Source organism: Lissotriton vulgaris, chromosome 1_1, assembly GCF_964263255.1.
Source record: "Lissotriton vulgaris chromosome 1_1, aLisVul1.2, whole genome shotgun sequence".
Taxonomy (NCBI): Eukaryota; Metazoa; Chordata; class Amphibia; order Caudata; family Salamandridae; genus Lissotriton; species Lissotriton vulgaris.
Window position 1 is genome coordinate 1,625,016,400 of NC_141685.1, and position 20,619 is coordinate 1,625,037,018.

Consider the following 20,619-nt stretch of genomic DNA (forward strand, 5'->3'; position numbering starts at 1 on the left):
TACCAGTCGTTTGGTCTGGCATCTGTTATTTTGTCTTTCTTACTTCCCCCTGTGTTCTTAGCACCTGCCTCCTATCACAAAGACCAGAAATTATATAATGACATCTCTTTAAATATGTTCAAACGGACCATAAATAGTGATGAAGTAGATCAGACCGATACAGCTTTGCAGCAATATGTAGATTTTAATCTGGGACTCTTTTTCTTTGTTGGTGCAGCCCTAAATAGTAGAAAGATTAACCCGAGTAGTAGAAGCAGTAACTAATCAGACAGCAATGGCTCTAGGAAATATTACAGAAGAGCTCCAAATTACAAGGATTGTAACTCCTCAGAATAGAATGGTACTTGATGTAGTGCTCGCCGATCGTGGTGGAGCATGTCGCATTATTGGTAGTAGCTGCTGTGTGTTCATACCTGACCACGCCCCTTCTGTCTACAGTGCTATTTCAAAGCTTCATAAAATAGCTGCAAAAATACATCCAGACCAAGGAACATGGTCCTGGTCTAACTGGGTATGGGGACTTATCTCCACTTGGGGTTGGAAATTGTTAATGGGGATAGCAATCATAGGGGGCATCTTCTTCATTTGTTGTTGCTGCATTCAATGTGCCCCCACAATATGTACAGCCTGTATAGCCATTTGTAATAGTACTAAACCTTCCCCAATAAACGTTCCTGAATTAAATAAAGAAATGATTATGCTCACTGAAATCCATGACCTTATGAATATTCAAATACACGATTAATACATATACCCTGTTAAATAGATTCAGCATAGCTGAAAAGGAAGGACTGTGAAACCTTAAAATCTGAATCTCTCGTTTTCTGATTCAGCTCTGCTTCACCTATACTCACCTTTGACCTGTTTTTCAGCCTGACTCTCCCGGACGCCACCTGCATAAACATTAGGTCGCAAAGCTAAAGTTGAGACATTGTAGGCTGCCTGAACATGCAAAGTCAGCACAAAAGAACAGCTGATGTCTGCACTGTGGGTTTCATGTGTATTTTAAACAATATTAAAGCCTTAGTTAAAGTTTGTTCAGATAAGCCTATCTTGTTATGCAGCCGCAAGATGTGACAGTTACACAAGGCACCAAGGTTGTTGATTCTTACTGATTGTCTCATTTGTGTGTTCTTCCCAGAGCCTTATTTACCTCTGGGCGTTTCTTGTCTGTGATTTTCACTATATAAACCCATGTAACCATAGTTCAGTGTGTTCTGTCCTCGGTATCTTGATGGTACAGGTTGGATGGAGCCCCATTCATGAATGAATAAACTACCCATGGTATTGATTTTGCTCCAGTGTCGTATCCTCCTTATTTAGATAACGGACCTGTGGCCAAGCGGTGTGTCCTGCACCAGCAGGTTATAGATTAATCTGCTCCACATTGGGGCAAGTACCCATGATAGTCAATGCACTCTCTAAATTACAAGGTGAATTTATGGCGTATTGTATACATGTTGGGCTGCGAGTACTGACTAGAACTCGATACCACTGTATTGCTGCATTCATATGTATTTTATTGTAGTTTTACTATAATGTCAAAATGATAAGTAAAGGTGTTAAAAAATAATGTCATGAAATGTAAACCAGGTCACAAACCAGTAGTCTGACCATCATGCTAAGCGGGTGGGAATGAGGCTCGAGTGTCGAGGATATATTCTTTTTGTGACACTCGCTACTGATTGTCAGAAAGCCATTTTGAGTCCTTTTGGCAACTTGCCTCACCTTTTAGCCATCTTTTAAGCGTTTCAAATATAAACAGTGAACATTGTCTGCACTAATTATGATGTTTGCTTAGCTGGTATCAATGAGAAAAGCACAAAGGTCCCATTTCGAGAGACTAATTAAACTAGATTCGGGTTTCAAGACAATCTCTAATCTCTGGCTGATCTTCAACCAACAGGAAAAATATTAGGGAGGATTCAGTCAAAGGGAAGTGACTGCCTACTGATAAATGAACTGAGCATTTTCCAATCCCATAGCTAGTTCAGGCCATCAGTAATGACTTTACTCTTAAAGTGGTTAATATCTTCAGATTCAAGCCCACAGAGAATGTGCATTCCTAATGTACACAGTTGTATCACCAAGGTGTGGCAGTATCAATGGAGGAGCAGCATTATTTCCCCAAAAATGTATTTACTATTGTCACTTATACTGGCTAGGAGTGTTCGTAGTCCTGCCTGTTTTACTTGCAATCATTTATTTTTAATGCATAGTTGCACTCTTCAGTTTGGGGTTCTCCTGGGTCTTTCTGGCTTTAGACATGGCACAAACTCACAATGTAAGAACTGTAGTGATCAAATTTGGATGAGAAAATGATCACAATCAGTATTACCAAACACCTGATTCCTGATCCTCATCACTACACTGTACATCTTGTACAATTGCCAATCTATAACCAACTAGCATTACTTCAGTATAATAGCAGATTCTATGGTCGCAAAAACCTATGCATACATCAATCGAACTAGATTAGGTGTCATCCCATTTTTATATTTAAGATGTAAACTGGTTGCCGGTCTCTGTGGTGCAGATTTTCTCACAGGTTTACAGACTGTGATTATTGACTCTCAAACAGAACCAGAAAATAATTATCTTCAGCAGAAAAGAAAATTCGAATCTAAGACCACACTAAAAGCTTCAAGCAGAGCACTCTAGGTTCGAACCCTGATGATATGGTGAAACCATAACTATACAGGCACTCCGTAACCCTGGAATGTATCTGATAACCAGATAACATAAACAGACCATTGGAATCTAATGGTCACCCATGTGCTTCCTCATGACTCTTCAGGACTGGTTCACCTTTTCCATCCTGGGCATCGGTTTTTAGGTCGCGCCTATCCCATTCCGCAAGGAATGGATAGGGGAGAATTATAGTGGGCAAAATAAGTTCTCAAACTATCGGCGGATTTCAAACAGTTCACGTGAACACAAGCACGCGCTTTTCCCTCGCTCCCGAGCCGCCTGCCTCCGAAAGCTTCAATCCAAAGAGCTCCGCTACCCCGCCCACTGCTTCACACTTCACAGCCGCCAGGCCCTGTCTCGCATTTCTCCTCCCCCGCCCCCTGCTTCACACTTTTCACAGCCGCCAGGCCGTGTCTCGCATTTCTCCTCCCCCTCTCCCCACAGCAATGCCAAGAGCTTGTTTCACCTTGCTCTAGGCTTCATGACGCTGAATGCGCTTACCAGCATTCCAATATTAGACCCAAAAAAATACATTTAGAAAGGGTGGAAATGTTTTGCTTCGATGGTAATCATTTCATTAATAACATTTTACACATGCATTAGTCAACATAGTTAATGCCTTTTACATGTGAATATTTTTCGAACCTTGTAAGGGGGAATTATATCAAAGCGGTTTAGATTTAGGTAATAGGATTACATTTTTGAAACATTATTTTTGTAAAGTAATTCCGCTGTTGTCTGTAGTGCTGCGTTACACATTTGTAAGCTTATCCCTTTTGCAAGTATTTACATACTACATGGCCACCGGCTTGTCTACCTCTAAACTCAATGCCAAAAGCAAGGCTCCCTGTACTTGACCACATGCAGCGCAATGTTTACAACTTCTTTACTTGGCAGGAAAGCACCTTCTTATCAATGTCGCCATCGATTTGCCTCTTGCTGTGTTTGTTCCCGCACAATTGGAACATCCCCTCAACCTACCCTTTCATCCTTTAACTGTAACGTTCGCACCTACTTGGCAGACAAGTAAACATTAGCAAAGCATCGCTAGCTCACGTACATTTCTTTGTGAGACTAAAGTCAAGTACGAAACCTTTGTTATTTAAAAAGCACTATTCTTCTTTTCCAAACTAGTTTGCTACTTAAATGAAACAAAACTAGCATTTGCCATTTCTTCTTGCTTCAACGCCATACCTTGACATCTCAATACCTTGACATCACCGACGCTAAAAGCTCCACAACTTTTGCTTTAAACACAGAAATTTTCCTAAAATTACAAGCAACATTGTCTTTTTTTTGCAAATTTTTAAGGGTGTGAAAGTACTTTTCGAAATTGGAGAACAATACCTTTAAGTTTCTATCCTTAAACGGGTTTCTTTACTTACTTTTACTATATGGAATTTTTATAAAACTAAACAGTTGGGTATTGCTTATACAATTACGTTTGCTTTTTTGTTATTTAGTAGGAATGACAACTAGTAACATCTACTTTTTTCAACGAAATACACGCATAGCATGTAGAGTCATCGCTTGCTTATTTATGCGCTGTAAAATACACCCCACCGTACTACATAGTTTCTTAGGAATTCACTAGTACTTTACAGAACAAAGTGCTTTCTACATGCTTTTTACAGCCACAAGCTTGCTGTTTCATCCACAGCTGCCATGTGGCTTTATCACGTTAATCCGATCGCAATAACTTTTGCGGCGTGTGCGCACACACAGCACCCTTTACCACTGCTGTGCAGAGCACGGAGCATAGATTTCTGCAGTGCAGGGTTAGATGTGGCCTCTTAATAAATCGGCAGTGAATGTCTTTGAATCATTCATGTCGTATGAGCACTGATTCCTGCTCGGACAACCAGGTAGTTTCTTTGGGGGGTTAGTGGTGGCTCATTTTGTATATTTTAATTCGGTTTTTCTGGCTGTTGTGGTTATTTTATTTTTACACTGAAGAACTGAAACACAAGCAACCACAAAACCACTCATACAACTACACACACAACCACACACACAATCTCACACACACACAACCACACACCCAACCACACACACAACCACAAGCACACACAAACACACACACGCACAATAACACACACACACAACCAAACACACACACAAACACACAACCACACACACAACCAAACACACAACCACACACACACAACCACACACACACAACTAAACACACAATCACAAGCACATACAAAGCCACACATACAACCACACACAAAACACACACACAACCACACACACAACCACACACATAACCACACCCAAACACACATCCACACACACACCCACAACCGCAACAAAACGCACAACCACAACCACAGACAACCACACCCACACAAAACTACACACACAACCACACACATCTATCTATCACCCTCACTCTATCGATCGCCCTCACTCTATCTATCTATCTATTGCCCTCACTCTATCTATCTACTGCCCTAACTCTATGTATCGCCCTCCCTCTATCTATCTATCTATCTATCTATCTATCTATCTATCTATCTATCTATCTATCTATCTATTTATCTATCTATCTATCGCCCTCACTCTATCTATCCATCTATAACCCTCACTCTATCCATCTATCACCCTCACTCTATCTATCTATCCATCTATGGCCCTCACTCTATCTATCCATCTATAACCCTCACTCTATCTATCTATCTATCTATCTATCTATCTATCTATCTATCTATCTATCTATCTATCTATCTATCTATCTATTTATCTATCTATCTCCATCACTCTATCTAACCCTTATCTATCTATCTATCGATCTATCTATCTATCTATCTCCCTCACTCCATCGATCCATCTATCACCCTCACTCTATCTATCTATCTATCCATCTATCGCCCTCTATCTATCTATCTATCTATCTATCTATCTATCTATCTATCTATCTATCTATCTATCTATCTATCTATCTATCTATCTATCTATCTATCGCCATCAGTCTATCTAACCCTTATCTATCTATCTATCTATCTATCTATCTATCTATCACCTTCACCGTATCTATCACCCTCGCTCTATCTATCTATCCATCTATCGCCCTCACTCTATCTATTCATCTATCACCCTCACTCTATCTATCCATCTATCGCCCTCACTATCTATCCCATCCATCACACTCACTCTATCTATCTATCTATCTATCTATCTATCTATCTATCTATCCATCTATTCTCTATCCATCTATTGCCCTCCCTCTATCTATTGCCCTCACTCTATCTATCTATTGCCTTCACACTATCTATCTATCGCCCTCACTCTATCTATCTATCTATCTATCTATCTCCCTCACTCTATCTATATATCTTTCTATCTATCTATCTATCTATCTATCTATCTATCTATCTATCTATCTATCGCCCTCTAGCTATCTATCGCCCTCTAGCTATCTATTGCCCTCATTCTACCTATCTGTCTAGCTATCTATCGCCCTCACTCTATCTTCCTATCTCTCGCACTCACTCTATCTATCGCCCTCCCTCTATCTATCTCCCTCCCTCTATCTATCGCCATCCCTCTATCTAACGCCCTCACTCTATCGATCTATCTATCACCCTCACTCTATCTATCGCCCTCCCTCTATCTATCGCCCTCCCTCTATCTATCTAACGCCCTCACTCTATCGATCTATCGCACTCACTCTATCTGTCTATCGCATCACCATAGCATCACTCAGCCCCACCACAGCATCACTCAGCACCACCACAGCATCACTCAGGGGCACCATAACATCACTATGCGCTACCACAGCATCACTGAACGCCACCACAACATCACTCAGCGCCACCACAGCATCAATCTGTGCAACCATTCAGCAACAACTGGTTCAAATATGTTTTCTCAATGTTTCAAGTTTTATTGCAAATGTCACAAAAAGATGTTAATATTTCACTTCTGTTCTTGGATTGTCCTCACAATAAACTACACTGAACATAATTTTCACAAAAGTTTAAGCTATTGCCTTTATAAATTCCAATAACTTTTTAAAAAGTATTAATTATTTAAAAAAAATAAAAAAACATTGTTATTTGTAATGCCAATACATCTAAGTCACGTAAATACAACACATATTGCATTACAAATGCTATAGGTGTCACATTTGGGAAAGTTAAAACTATTGGCATTGTAAATGACAAAGCTATTAATTTCGCTATTTTCAAAACCAACACATAAATAAAAAATGTGTCATTTACAATACCAATAGCTCAAACTTTCCTAATGCGAGACCTATTGCATTGCAAATGCTTGTTATAAATGGACTCCACCCGAATACTGCTTCTCCATTTAGTTGTGGTGCCTCCCAGAGCTAAATTTCCATGTACATGAACACAAAAGTCCTGCTTGCTCAAAAGGGGATTTAGTCCTATAAAAATTAACTTACATGTAACTATACCTCTAAGGGGCTTTCAGCAACAATATCCATCACTACAAATGTTGCCTTAACACCTTTCAACCTGATCGAAATGCAGACCCTTCACATCAAGAGTAACATGTTTCAGCCTCAAATCCAAGCAAGGTTGTCAAACATGAACTGTGACAGCTTCTTTTCCTGGCTCAACATCTATTCATAGTCTGTAGACTTCACATAAGCACCATGCTGTCCCTGGAAAAACCATCTCAATCTCAGCCAGAAAGCTACCTATTGATTCTCCTCCACAGAATCGAACTGCCACCTCCAAACAACTTGCTCTGCGCTGTTCAGGTCCTCGTCCTGCCAACCAGACACGCAGCGCTATCCTGTATGCAGCCACTAACCTGGTCACAAATGAGCAGGTCTTTTGCATCTTAAAATACTTTACTGGATGCACCTTTCAGTTCACATCAAATCCTTGTGTTAAACGCCATCTATACAAAACAAAAATTAAATCGACTAGGTTGCAGTCAAGCTACTCTTCTCTGGTGTTTTGAGACATCATTCAAAGTAAAGCCTGAGGTATAGAAAGGGACAAAGAAGGAAAGGTCAAGGAAACACAAAGGCAAAGGAACAAGTATTGTCTAGCGGCACCCTGAGACTCTGCAATGCAATCCTTCTTAACGCATGCTGTCCCCCTCTAAGCAACCATTATTTAGGTACTCAAAAACTAGCCTTTCAATCAGATAGACTTGTCAACTGACAAGCGTTTCCCTGACTCAGGCTGACCAAACCCGAAGGCCACCCACTGCCAGGCTTCTCTTTGCATCTCCCCTTTACCAGTCATGGCCAGTAGGTAAACATGCTTGGCACATAGTCAATGGTTTCTTCGTCAAGTGTGCCATGGCCTTCCAGGGCTCGTTCCAGACAAAAGCAATAACCCAATGAAACCCTTCAGGTGGGAAAGAAGGAAATTGGTTTCAGATGGGTCAGAAGAGAATGCCTTGGGGGGAGTGAGATTGTGTGAGTGGAGAAAATGAGGTAAATTAAGAGGCAGTAGGGTACATATACAACGTATGGGTTGATATAAGTAGTCAAGGAATGACACAATGATCTTGGCATAAGGAACCAAACAAAGCATACCTTATCATAATGATTGGTGCCTACTCCCTGTTGTACTAAGTCAGAGATGTCTTGTCCAGTTGTTGTAACATGAAACATGTCATTCACTTCACCGATACTGGAAGGAAGTAGAAAGAGTGATTAGAGACCTGAATTAAAGAATGCAGACACCAAAGGTGTCAGACTGAGTTATTTGAAAAAAAGTTTCATGAATTTTCGACTTTCGCATATATCACACAAAGAGTGAAAGCATAACTACTTTTATCATCAATCAACACACTGTGTGGAGCAGTTGCCGCTTACACATACTGGGATCTAAGTGGAAGATATACACTTTGCAAATAAAGTTAATTTCCTACATTGAAAAGAGTTCCTAGCCTGCTGAAGTGGAAGATGCCAAGAGACTTAAGAAACCAATAAGCGAGACCCCATAATAATGAACTTCACCAGTACAGAGGCAAGTAAGTGAAACCATAATATAGCCTTATAGCCCGCCGTAGAGGGCTATACCGGCTAGTAAAGGCCCTCTCCAGCGTTAAAGGCCCCGAGCCGAAGGCGAGGGCCTTGAACAAGGGAGAGGGACTTTAATAGCGGTATAGCCCATCTGCGAAGGGCTATAAGGCTATTAGAACATTCTGTCACTAGAGGACAAAATGTTCTAACAAAAAAAACAAAGCCTTTTGGGAGCGTGAGGGGATTGGAATCCCCTCAGGTTCCCTGAAGCCTTTGTTCACAGCCAGAGCTGTGAACAAAGAAACATTGGAATGTTGGAGCTCCGGGCTTATACCAGCCATTATAAGCCCAGAGCACTCCATTGTTTTCAATGGAGCTCCCAACATTCCAATGTTCTAATAAAGTATAGAGTATGAAATCTGTTACGAGGAGAACAAGCGAAATGACACTTAGTGAAGTGTATTAGACTAGTGATGGGGGAATCATGAAAACTCAATGCACAATGTGTGGAACAATTAACAAGGGAAGAAAAGAGTGAAAAATCACTGAACCGTATAAGAATATCTCTAAGGAAAGGTATGAGACCACACTGAAATGTAAGTCGAAGTAACAATAGGACAGAGTAAGAGATCGTTAAGGATTACATAGGGAAATGAGGAAGTCACTACTAAAATGTATAAAACGTGTGAAGAGGAGGAGTGAGACTCTCTGGACTATGAGACCAGTGACAAAGAGAATGCGCAAGAACCCTCAAGTTAGTAGTGTGGGGGAAATGAGTGACGCCAAACTTAAATGCATGAAATAACAGATTTGCAAATAAATTGCCAATTACTTTCAGAAGAAACAATCATTAATTATTCAACATCTGCAGAGAGGTGGACTTACTTTACGGGCAACATGAGTCAATTTTAAAAGCTGCATCCATGTTCCTGAATAAACCATGCTTTTCAATAATGTATTAATGGACAACCATTGATATCTATGATTTTGATTGTTTGTTAGTCTAAGAAGGAATAAACAATGGGAAACAAAGTACATTTATACTGAACGGCAAGAAAAATAGATAACTGGGGGAGAGGATGACGAGGAGATATTGAATTATTGGTATAACATTTGCTTAATAAACAAATTACAAAATAAACAAGCAAACTCAATATGAACAAACATACATCGAACCTGGTTTTGACCTTGCCTGTGAAAGATAAAAGATGTTAGTCCCATGGTCGGATTTGATTTATTTAAAACCTCAAAATTGATGTACATTTTCTGATTAAGAGCCTAAAAAATATATACATCAATGAATCCATGAGTTTAACACTGGACAAATGTGCTTCCTCTGTGCAAAAGCAGAATAACTGTCATAAAAAGAATTTACTCTCACGTAGTCCTGCAATACAACATTAAATGAAGCAAGATGGACAGCTGACACCAAATCATTTCCTACTCCTAATCAATTTATTACACCAGATAGATATCCTAACTAAGGATGTGACTGCTGACCATACATTGTGTGAAACCTATCCCAATATAAAGGCTTCAATGTTCCCTCTGGTGCTCCTCTTATGCGATGATATATTTTTTTTAATTCCACATAATTGTCCATTGAGCTTGAACTTGATTGTGCTGAGTTGGGCAATTAGGAGCGTCTTCTGTATAAACTGCATCTAGCACGATCCAGTGAATGTCATAGCTTTCCACAAAATAATTATTTGCTTACAATAAAGTTGACCCTAGCTTTCTTTTGATGACATTTAATGTTGGTAACAAAAAATGGGCCAGTATGTTTTTTCGCAAGATTAAGAATCACATGGGTAAATGATAAACATCCTGTTTTCTTGCTGTCAAGGCAAAGGGATGCCATCTTCTTTTGTGGTACTATACACCCAGATATTTTTTAAGTTGGCACAACTTAGCATAAGGTCCACATTTTGTCTGCAGAAGCATCACTGACCAGTCTATTTTCGTTTATGTACAAACACCATAATCTTAATTTTGTTGTTGATAACTTCCAACTTCTTAACTTTGCAGTACGTCTCCATGACCTAAAGCAGCCTTTGGAGGCACACTTGTGCTCTGATGAAAATGATGGTACAGTCGACAAACTAGAAAGGCACTGCCTCACTGTTTCATAATTTGGGGAGATGATTGTTAACTGTGCAGAGATATATTGGATAGCAACATTTATATTGTGCTTACTTCCCCTATGTGGGGTACTGAAGCACTACCTACAAGTGAAACAAGCTATGCCGTTCTTGTATCATATCCCCGGCTTGGCCACTTCTTCCATTCAATATGGATTCCCTAACGACTTTTGAGGCTTAAACACTCTTTTTATGATCCTTAATTCTCGCTTAAACAATGGATTTTTGTGTGTATCAGAACCTACATTTTGTTTCCCACTGTTGGAAAAGTTAGTAGATTTTCTACCATGGGGTTCCAAATATGCTTAGAAAGAAGACTATTTTGTGTAATCAACAATAATGCCTTAATGCTGAATTGATAAGATTTCCAAAGTTTCAAAAAATTATTATTTGAGGATGACCCTTTTATTTTCCTTAACTGTCACTCATCTATATCCTGTCAATGATCACTTTTAAGTCTTCAAAAAATAGTGAACTTATGTACATTAACAAACATGGGGGCAGACACAAAAGCACAATCTAGCATGGCCTCTCTCTTCTGATGAATGGATGTGTATAACACAGATGAATTGGTTAAGAAGCTTTTATTTAAGTCGTCTGCAATTTATCCTCACCCTGAACAGGAGCTACTTATCAGGTTCCTGCCAATGGTAGTTCTGTTCTGTCATCATGGCCTCTAATCGCAAGGTATAGATTATAATTCCCAGCGATTATGAATATTTTACCTGTATATTCACCATGTAGTGCATTCCGGTATACTATTAGATGCTGCACATCTCTCTTTTTTTGATGCAGGCGGGGGAAATATAGGCATTTACCAAACTCATAGGAGTGGAAGTATACTTTTTTACCAGTGAAGTAAATTATTATCTGGGTAATTCAAATGCAATGTTGTTATACTTATTGATTCCTCCGGAGAGTTATATGGAAAGACTACCAGATGAGTGGCAATTATTGTCTTTCTTTATGGCAAGAAACCGGAGACCGAAACTGCCCTGAAGGCCCACGTTTCTAGAAAGCAGATCACCTTATATTTAGGTAGAAAATCCAGTCAATCTACTTCAGCCAAAATTCTTTCCAACCTTCTTACGTGCCAGGAGAAAATGAATAGGCTGCTGGAGTTTGAGTCTTTTAAAAGTCAGCTAGTCCTTTGTATCGGTTATTGCAGTTAGCTATGCAGGGCAGATAGATACTTTCATAAGCTTCGTTAAGATAAAAGCTGGAACATGTGAGAATGTAGAGGGAACGTGGGAACTCCTTTTGCCCTGGAATGCTCACATAGAAGGTGGCCAATTCCGGTACGTTTCCTTGGCGCTGAAGGAAAGACTCTCAAACCTTTTAGTGTGTATTGAGACTATAAAGGGGAGGGTTGTTGACTTAGAAACTGGGATTTCGGAATCCAAATGGGAAGGACGCGTCTACTTCGGTACAGTGGAACCCAGGTTGCTGAGGATCTTAACCCCGGCTGTAAATCCCCGGGTCTGGAAGGGGCTGAGATACAGTGTTTGTGCCAGGTGAAGTGTTTGTTTTTTGATTAAGTGCCATTTTGATGTGTGACTGTTTGTGAATACATAATCAGTTTCCAGTTGATATGGTCATTTGAGGTGTTTTCTTTGTGATGTGTGAGTGAGTCAGAGTGCACATCCAAAGTAATCATTTGATGTATTTAGTGTATATATATTTCTGATTTCTTGCAGGACGTAGAGTATTATTTGCTGCTTGTTTATTCATTATTATTATTCATGCAGTCAACAGTTACATTTGCCAAGTGAGTTATTATTGCTTGCATATAAATATATATATATCTATTTTCATTTGAATGCTATTCATTTGACATCTGGGAAAGCATATCTTTTAGAGAGCATTGCATAAATAAAACCCTAATAAAACTCTAAGCCTTATTCTAAAAAGAGTCTTCGCATTTTATAAAGTGAAATCCCTTTCTAGGTGTGGTTGTGTTCCATGTCTCCTGCTTCGTCATATTTGGGCCATTGTGTGGAAGTGTTTTTTTTTAGGGCGAAGCAAGACAGTGACATGAATTCTTTGATGCTTCTCTGTAAGTACATCAACCTTAATTGCAGCATATGTTGTATTTGCACCAAAAGCAAACACTGGATACAATTAAGTATTGGCTGCACCAGTGGGGAGCTTATGGATTATAAAGCAAGCTGCCTTTTTAATTTTTTTTTATTCTTATGCGCCCCGCTAGACAGCTTCTTTTGTGTCCTGCTCAATACAGCAGGATGTGCAGCACAGCGGTCAGCATGAAAGCAGAGACTGCTGGGGGGCCCCCATAGGCATTACCTTGAGATGCCTGGCCCACCAGTGCAGGGTCTTGCAGTCCTCTCCCCGGGTGCCTTGTTGTAAGACACAATGGCTTCTTATTTCTTTATCCCAATATCCTTTAGGAAGGATTCATGGGACTAAATGTACTCAAACCAAGATAGCGGATATCCATTGTTTTCTATAGGATGCTCCCAACCTAAGAGGTTAGCACTATTTTGATGAGGTAACTTCCTGTCCTTTGGGTATTTAAGGGATTAGATTTCTCTTCCTGCTCGCGTCACACTTCTTCACTTCTGTCGAATTGTTTCGTCGCTCCCTTTGTTCTTAGAATTCTGTGTTCTTTATTCATTGTCTCCAGCAGTGTTCTTGCTGCCTACTCTTGTTTTCAGTGTCCTCTCTTCTTGCACCTTGTCATCTTGGTGCCACACTGACTTTATTGGATTTTGTTTGCCTTTGTGTTTTTACTCCTTTTGAACTTCTCTGAGAGGTGCTATCTGCTAAGGGGCTCAAAGCGTCGTCTGTAGTGTGACTACTGGAAGGGTTCGCTCTTATTTGTGACAGACTGTCTAGAGCTGGGCTACGAAATCCTCTTGCATTCAAAGACCTATGAACAGAAGTCCTCCACCTGATTTGACAGATTACGATGCCTACTTCCAGTCCTAGCTCAGACAGCATGGATTGGGTGCAATATATGGCTCACGCTGAACAAGTCCACCAAACTAAAGCATTGGTCCAATCGGTACAACAGCAATCTCAGGAACTCCCAACAACTATGTAATAAGAATATGGTGGTTTGCCAAGCACTTGCGGTGAGAGCTTCTGATGTTCCAACCATTTCTTCAGCTACTCCTTTCTTTTCTGGAGATCCAAACAAGTTAAAGGAATGTTTGGATTAATTGACTATGGTTTTTGCCTTCTATCCAGCACAATTCTCTCTAGAGAGAGCCACGGCCGTACACCTTATAAGTGCTCTGTCTGGCCCAGCACTTGCTTTGGTGACCCCTCTAGTAGCCCAAAAAGATCCAAGTCTGTCCAACTATTCCACCTGCCTCACAGCCATTAAGCGAATATTTAAAAGACTTTGTCTTGAGAGCTCCACCGAAGAAACTCTCTCTGATGTCCAGCAAGGCAACCAAGATAGATCGAGCAGATCCTTGTCACACTTTTTTGCCGGGACTTCTGAAAAGAGCGAAGGGATGAAGTAATGCATTGAATCTGAGCTAAAAACAATCTCTACGCTGATGAACCAATCATTATCAATTGTATATCGCCTATATAAACGTAGGCCAGATAAGTGTAGAGCTCAAACTCTATAGTCTCTGGGAAATGCCCTACCGTCAGTCTGGCGGGCTGAAGCCACTCCTCAGAATCATCTATACCTTCCAGTGAAGAACCAATGCAAATTGTTCTAACTTGTGGTACACTTTATGAATCTGATAAACAACACTGATGGAAATATGGGCTACATATGTAATGTGGATCGCCCAAACATTTAATTTGTATTTGCCCAAATGTCCCTCAGAAGGCTTTGGGAAACGCCAGATCCCGTCCTCTTTAGAAGGGGAGAGCAACTCAATCTTTCCTTGAAAAAGTGCTATCTAGCTATACTACAGTCTCTAAAGAAGACTGGAAATCCTTGCAAGGACAAGCTTGAAAACAAGACAAGTTCTACTTCAAGGGCAAGGCCTTATTATAATAATAAAGAGGTTTATAAAGCGCCTGGTGACGCCATCTCGGCGTGTCCCCGCGCTATGGAGATAGGAAACGTTCAGAAAGCATAGGAAGGCTCCTCCGCTCAGCTGTGTTTTAAAGATTGTACAGGTGGGTTTTGAGGAGTTTTCTGAACTTGACTTCAGATCCTTCCAATCTGAGGCTAATCGGGAGTCTGTTCCAGTTCCTGGCTGCTACCAGTCTGAAAGAGCGGCCACCCAATTTTGCTCTTTTTACGAGGGGGATCTTCAGTAAACCCGCTCCTACTGAGCGTAGTGTTCTAGTTGGCTCATAAATGTGTACCAGGTCTTGAAGATAGGATGGTGCTTTGTGCCATATAATCCTGTGGCATATTAGGAGCACTTTATACATCACTCTCTTTCTGACCGGTAGCCAGTGTAGCGCCGCAAGAGCTGGTTTAGAGGCTGCTCTTTTAGGAAGTCTCAGCACCAGGCGGGCGGCTGTATTTTGAAGGACTTGCAGTCGCCTTTAGCTTTTTTCAGTGGCACCTAAGAGCAGAACATTTCCGTAGTCCATACGGGAAGTAACCAGAGCTTGTGTCATGGTACGTCGAGCCTCCAGCGGGAGTAAGTCTAAGGTGTGATTGAGAGTTTTTAGTATCCCAAAACACTTTCCCACTAGACAGTTGACGTGTACCTCATAGGATAGTTTGGGATCAACCCATATTCCCAGGTTCTTTGCCTCCTTACAGGGAGTGGGCGTGGGGCCTAGACATGTTGGCCACCAGTCCACTGTCCAGCTTGAATTGCTCCCTCCAATCACCATAACCTCCGTCTTGGAGCCGTTAAGCTTTAGACAGTGAGAGTTCATCCATCCTGCCAAGGCCTGCATACAGGCCTTGAAATTAGATGCCGCTGTAGCGGGAGCTTGGGACTGGGAGATCAGCAGTTGGGTGTCATCGGCGTAGGAGACTAACTCCACTTCATACGCTTGCACCACTTCTGCCAAGGGGGCCATATACAGATTAAACAAACTTGGGCTCAAGCCTGAGCCCTGAGGCACCCCTTGTTCTAGCTCTATGGCAGATGATTTAAAGGAGTCCCTTTGGACCTGAAAGCTTCGGTCAGTGAGGAATGCTTTCAGCCAACTTAACGCGGACTCCGTGACACCTGCTTTGTTTAGACAATGTATCAAGATCGCATGAGCTACAGTGTCAAACGCCACACTGAGGTCGAGCATTACCAGTGCCATGGTGTGTCCAGAATTCGCCCCTTGCCGCAGGGTCTCCGTCGCTCTCAAAAGGGCCGTCTCCGTAGAGAAGCCCGGTCGGAAACCTGATAGAGAAGAACAACCTCCTACATTCCTCTCAAAGTGTGCAATTAGTTGTATGTTGGCCACTTTCTCTGCCACTTTGGCCAGGTACGGTAGTAAGGAGATAGGTCTTAAGTTTTCGAGAACTTCAAGGCTAACATTGGGTTTCTTTTTAATGGGAAGCACTACTGCTTTCTTCCAGTTATCCAGGAGTGTTCCAGAGGCAAATGAGACCTGAAGCACATGCCTAATATAAGGTTCCAGCACCGTGATGCTCTCCCCCAACACCCGAGGTGGTGCTGGGTCCCGAGGGGAGCCAGATTTAATACCCTGACAGATGCTGATTAGTGTCTCTGGAGGGGGTACCGAAAAGACCTTTAGACAGTTCTCCACCTTACTTGCCCCCGCCTTTTCCTCAAAGTCCCGTCCACATATCATGTTGCCCGAGAAGGTCGCATAGATATCTTTGACCTTTCCTGCAAAATAGTTCGCTATTCTATTACATTCCTCGACTGAGTCATTACCTGGTGCATCTGTATTTAATACCACTGAGATTTCTTTAAACATTTTAAACAATTCTCTCGAGGAGTTTTCTGCCTCCCCAATACGGTTTTCATAGTGCATGGCCTTTGTTCCTCGCAGTTTAACTTTGTATTTCCTCTGTGCTTCCTTATAAGTAGTCTTAGTTTGAGGGCAGAAGTCAATCCTCCATTTCCGGTCTAGTTTTTTACACTCTGATTTGGCAGTCTGCAGCTCGGGAGTAAACCAAGGGGGAGACTTTTTACCTCGGCTACCTATCTTCGATAGGCACATCAGAGCCGACGCATCTAGAGCATATAGAATACGCCTCTCAAGTTTGCTATTAGCGCTTTCACAGTCAGCGCCTACCGGTGGACCCCCTTGCTTTAATAGTTGATTGAAGGTGTCTTGTGAGAAGTGCTTCCATTTACGTTGTGGATAACTATTTTTATTCCCTCTGTGGGTATCTGTGTATGGACTGTGGATTTTAAATGGGATGAAAAAATGATCCGACCAGGGTACAGGTATGGGCGTACTGACCCTTACTCCATTCCAGCTGCAGAAAACAGGATCCAATAAGTGGCCGTGTATATGGGTAGGGACATTGTTTTTTTAGTTCTAGTTGTAGGGCCTGCAATTCTTGCTTTAAGTCTATCGCTTCCTTGGATAGTTCATCCTCAAGATGGATATTAAAGTCACCTAATATTAGGAGTCGGCTCTTCCTAATGGCTAAGTGCGCTATAGCCTCCACTAGATTGGATTTAAAGTCCTTAAGCTTTCCTGGGGGTCTGTAGACAAGGATTACCGACACGGCGTGTTGCTGTCCAAGCTTAAGAGTAAAAAGGCCGGCCTCGCAGCTGTCTATTTGCAAGGGCACTAGAGTGCATTCAAGTGGGGCCTTTATAGCAATGGCAATTCCTCCGCCCCTCCCCCTGCTCCTGTCTAATCTGAAGAGTGAGTAGTCTGGCGGGATTGCTTCAATTATATCAGGGTCTGAGTGTTCCCCTAGCCATGTCTCCGTTAGGAAAAGAACATCCATCTTCTCATCCAGAAGGAGTTCCCATATCTGATTACTGTGTTTGCTTAATGATCTACAGTTTAACAGGCCTCCGATGACCCTCCCTTTATCTGTCTCACTAGCCGGTTCTCTTTGGTTTTTAAAGTGGCACATTGAGCAATTTCGAAGTGTTAGTACCTCCATAGTATGCCAGCACGGACCCGCGCTAGAAGGACATAGATCGAGCAGTTCTTGTCTCCCCTATCGTATGTGGATAGGCTTGGATTGCACAGGGGTTCTGGCCCCGAGCCCCGTGTGGCCGCGGACGGGCGCAGACGGGCTTAACTTAGGCGCAACTTCGGCGTGCCTTCGTCGCGCCCGCTGCACGCGTCCTCTGCGCGGTCGCTTTCCCATACACATTTATAGGGAGGGGAGTGGCAGCTAGAGCGCTGACCTGACACCAATAAGCCCGGAAGTGCTGGGCTCCTCCTCACCCTCAGCAACAAACGCCCAGAATGGACGCGGCGGACCGGGGCGGGAGTACCGTAGGTGAGTGACCCCCGAGCTATTAGTCAGCTCAGAAGTAAAGTGCACACAGTTTTAAAATCAGTTACAAGAATACACTTATGATTTTAAAAAATAGCTAGAAATCGCTATTACATAAAAACGCTCGTTCTCAGCGCCCACAGTGCATTACTTGTATCACACAGCGCAAAGCAGATAGAGTCAGCCACTTATTCATACCCTTTACGAATTTTCAACTTAAAGTACTTAAGATGTGCCATTACTCCCTCGTAATCGTCACAGAGGCACCAAATCGGTCTTAGAACCTATACTTTGTTGGTTTTGGTGGCCTACTGTCTGCAGAGACACTGAATATTATGCCACCTCTTGTCCAACCTGCGCCCTAAGTAAGCATTCTCACACCCGACCTTCAGGTTTGTTTAACCCTTTACCCATCCCACTTGAACCCTTGTACACTACATCAACTGATTTCATACCAGGACCACCCCCGTAAGCTGGGAATAGTTGATATGTTTCTTTAAATGGCTCATTTCACTCCTCTGAAGAATATTCCTTCAGCCAAAACATTGACACAAAGTTTTCTGCACAAAATATTTTGCCTCTATGGCTTGCCTCATGTTATCATTTCTGATCAAAGTCCATAGTACATATCCCGATATTGAAAACATTGTTTTAAGTTCCTTCAGATCGAGGTTGCCTTGTCATTCTCAAACTGATGGCCAGACGGAATATTTTAATCAGAGTTTAGTACCTCTGATGCTTCTGCAACTACACTCAGACTGACTGGTGTACCTCTTTATAGTGGAAGACGTGATCCATTCAGCTTCCTTAGTTTCAAATTCAAAAGATCAAGTAGGTGTCCTGCATAACCTGGGTATGCAGGTCGCGTACCAATATGTCCCAAGTAAAAAACCCTCATACACGTGTTTGATGGTCGAAAAAGCGGTATATCTTGATACTCCGCTAGTTGGTCACATGTTCGAATAATCATAGGGTTAGTGGTTATACATCCTCCAGCAGGAGGTTCACCCCTGGTTAAAAGCAGTAGTGATCAGTGATGTGTAGGGTATTTCAATTAAAATACTCGTACAGCCAGAATTTAGTCTTTATTGGATCTAGATTCGAGCTGGAGTTAAAAGGTTTGTAACGTGCGATAGAGAGTTGTAAGGGCTCTCGTGCACTATAGTTAGTGATTTAAAAAGGTCGACATGTTTCAGCCCATGGCTGCCTAGTTAGATCAAGTGGGCTTTCTTCAGGACCAAAGTGGAGGGTGGTTTGAGACCATGGGCGTCTCAGTGAGTGTGATCTCCTACAAAAGAAATTGTCTTTTCGAATACAGAAGTGAGAAAAGGGATCTATTAATCCTTCTCCTGGTTAGGTCTCAGGGTACCTGTAATACAAAATTAACAGACAGACAGTGGGGGGGTGAGGGGGGGGCAGGGGGGGTTTATAGGACTTGTGTACAGAAGTTTCTGTTTTTTTTTTAACTTCTCTTGTCACAGCAACTGGAAAATGGCAATACTTCAAAAGAACACACACAGTCATGGCAAAGAACCACTCTCTCATTTCTTGTTAGGCTCACCCATGGCGCCTAATATTACATACATGTTTTCAATCAAACTGTGGCAAAATGTATCTACTCATTCTATAAGCATCGCTCTTATGTTCACTGTAAAGTGATCATACGTGGTTCAGTTTAACCTCTTATTCGAGCGGATCAAGTGGCATGATGTTGCGTGTTGGTTTGCCGCTTTCGTTCTATTTGTGCCGGTCACTCTATGTTGTTGGCTGTCACACTCTTATATTCTGTCAATTGTAAAGAAAGTGCCTCATTTAATGGAGCACTGGTGCCTCAGTATGGGCTTACGCTAGCGGAATTGGATGATTTTACGTGAATATGGGCACCTGCGCACTCAATGGCTTAGTCGCATGCGTTGACTACGTTAACAGAGGGATGCCGCACATACCTTCAGTGGTTTTAGTTTCGTGCCTCAACGGGTTCCCATTGAGTCGAGGAGGCCTACTGAAATAATATGTACAGATATTTAGAAAAAAGGTTAGAGTAATAAGTTACAGTTTTCAACAGCGTTGGCGTGTCCATCTGCTACCTGCGGTCTCGCTCCAGCCACGACTTGTGCTGACTCCACCACTCTGGGCCCGGGAGACGAATATCTCTTTCGGGTGTCGTTATATCGCAGAGGAGAGTTTGCAGCAAGGAAAGACTAGCGGTTTTATGCGGAAGTCTATCTTCTGTTTCTGTTTGTATTTAATGCCCAGAATTGCGTGGAATTTAAACAAATGTGTTTGGCATAAAAATACTAGGATCATGCAAATCTTGGGATTATTTGGGCTTATGGCTGTGCATTTGTGTTCTCGATACTCGAGTTGACAGTGGAAGAAGACTTGCAGTTTTAAAGCAGTAGTCTGTCTTCCGAAAGTGTCAAAGTGCCCATAGTGTTTTAGGGTGAAAAAATGAAATAAAGAGAAAATTAATCAATTATGATGTGATTTGCATTTGT

The 20,619-nt window shown here is 41.8% G+C and overlaps 1 protein-coding gene across 1 annotated transcript in view; it reads right to left on the reverse strand.

The window, feature by feature from the left end:
* The window catches only part of LOC147750925 (ankyrin repeat and FYVE domain-containing protein 1-like), a 176,911-nt gene that overhangs the window by 104,098 nt on the left and 52,194 nt on the right, over positions 1–20,619 (reverse strand). Inside the window, exon 2 of the mRNA XM_086931741.1 lies at positions 8,219–8,315. Coding sequence (XP_086787867.1) covers positions 8,219–8,296 — 78 coding nt within the window. The 5' untranslated portion in view covers positions 8,297–8,315. The remainder of the gene's footprint in view (positions 1–8,218; positions 8,316–20,619) is intronic.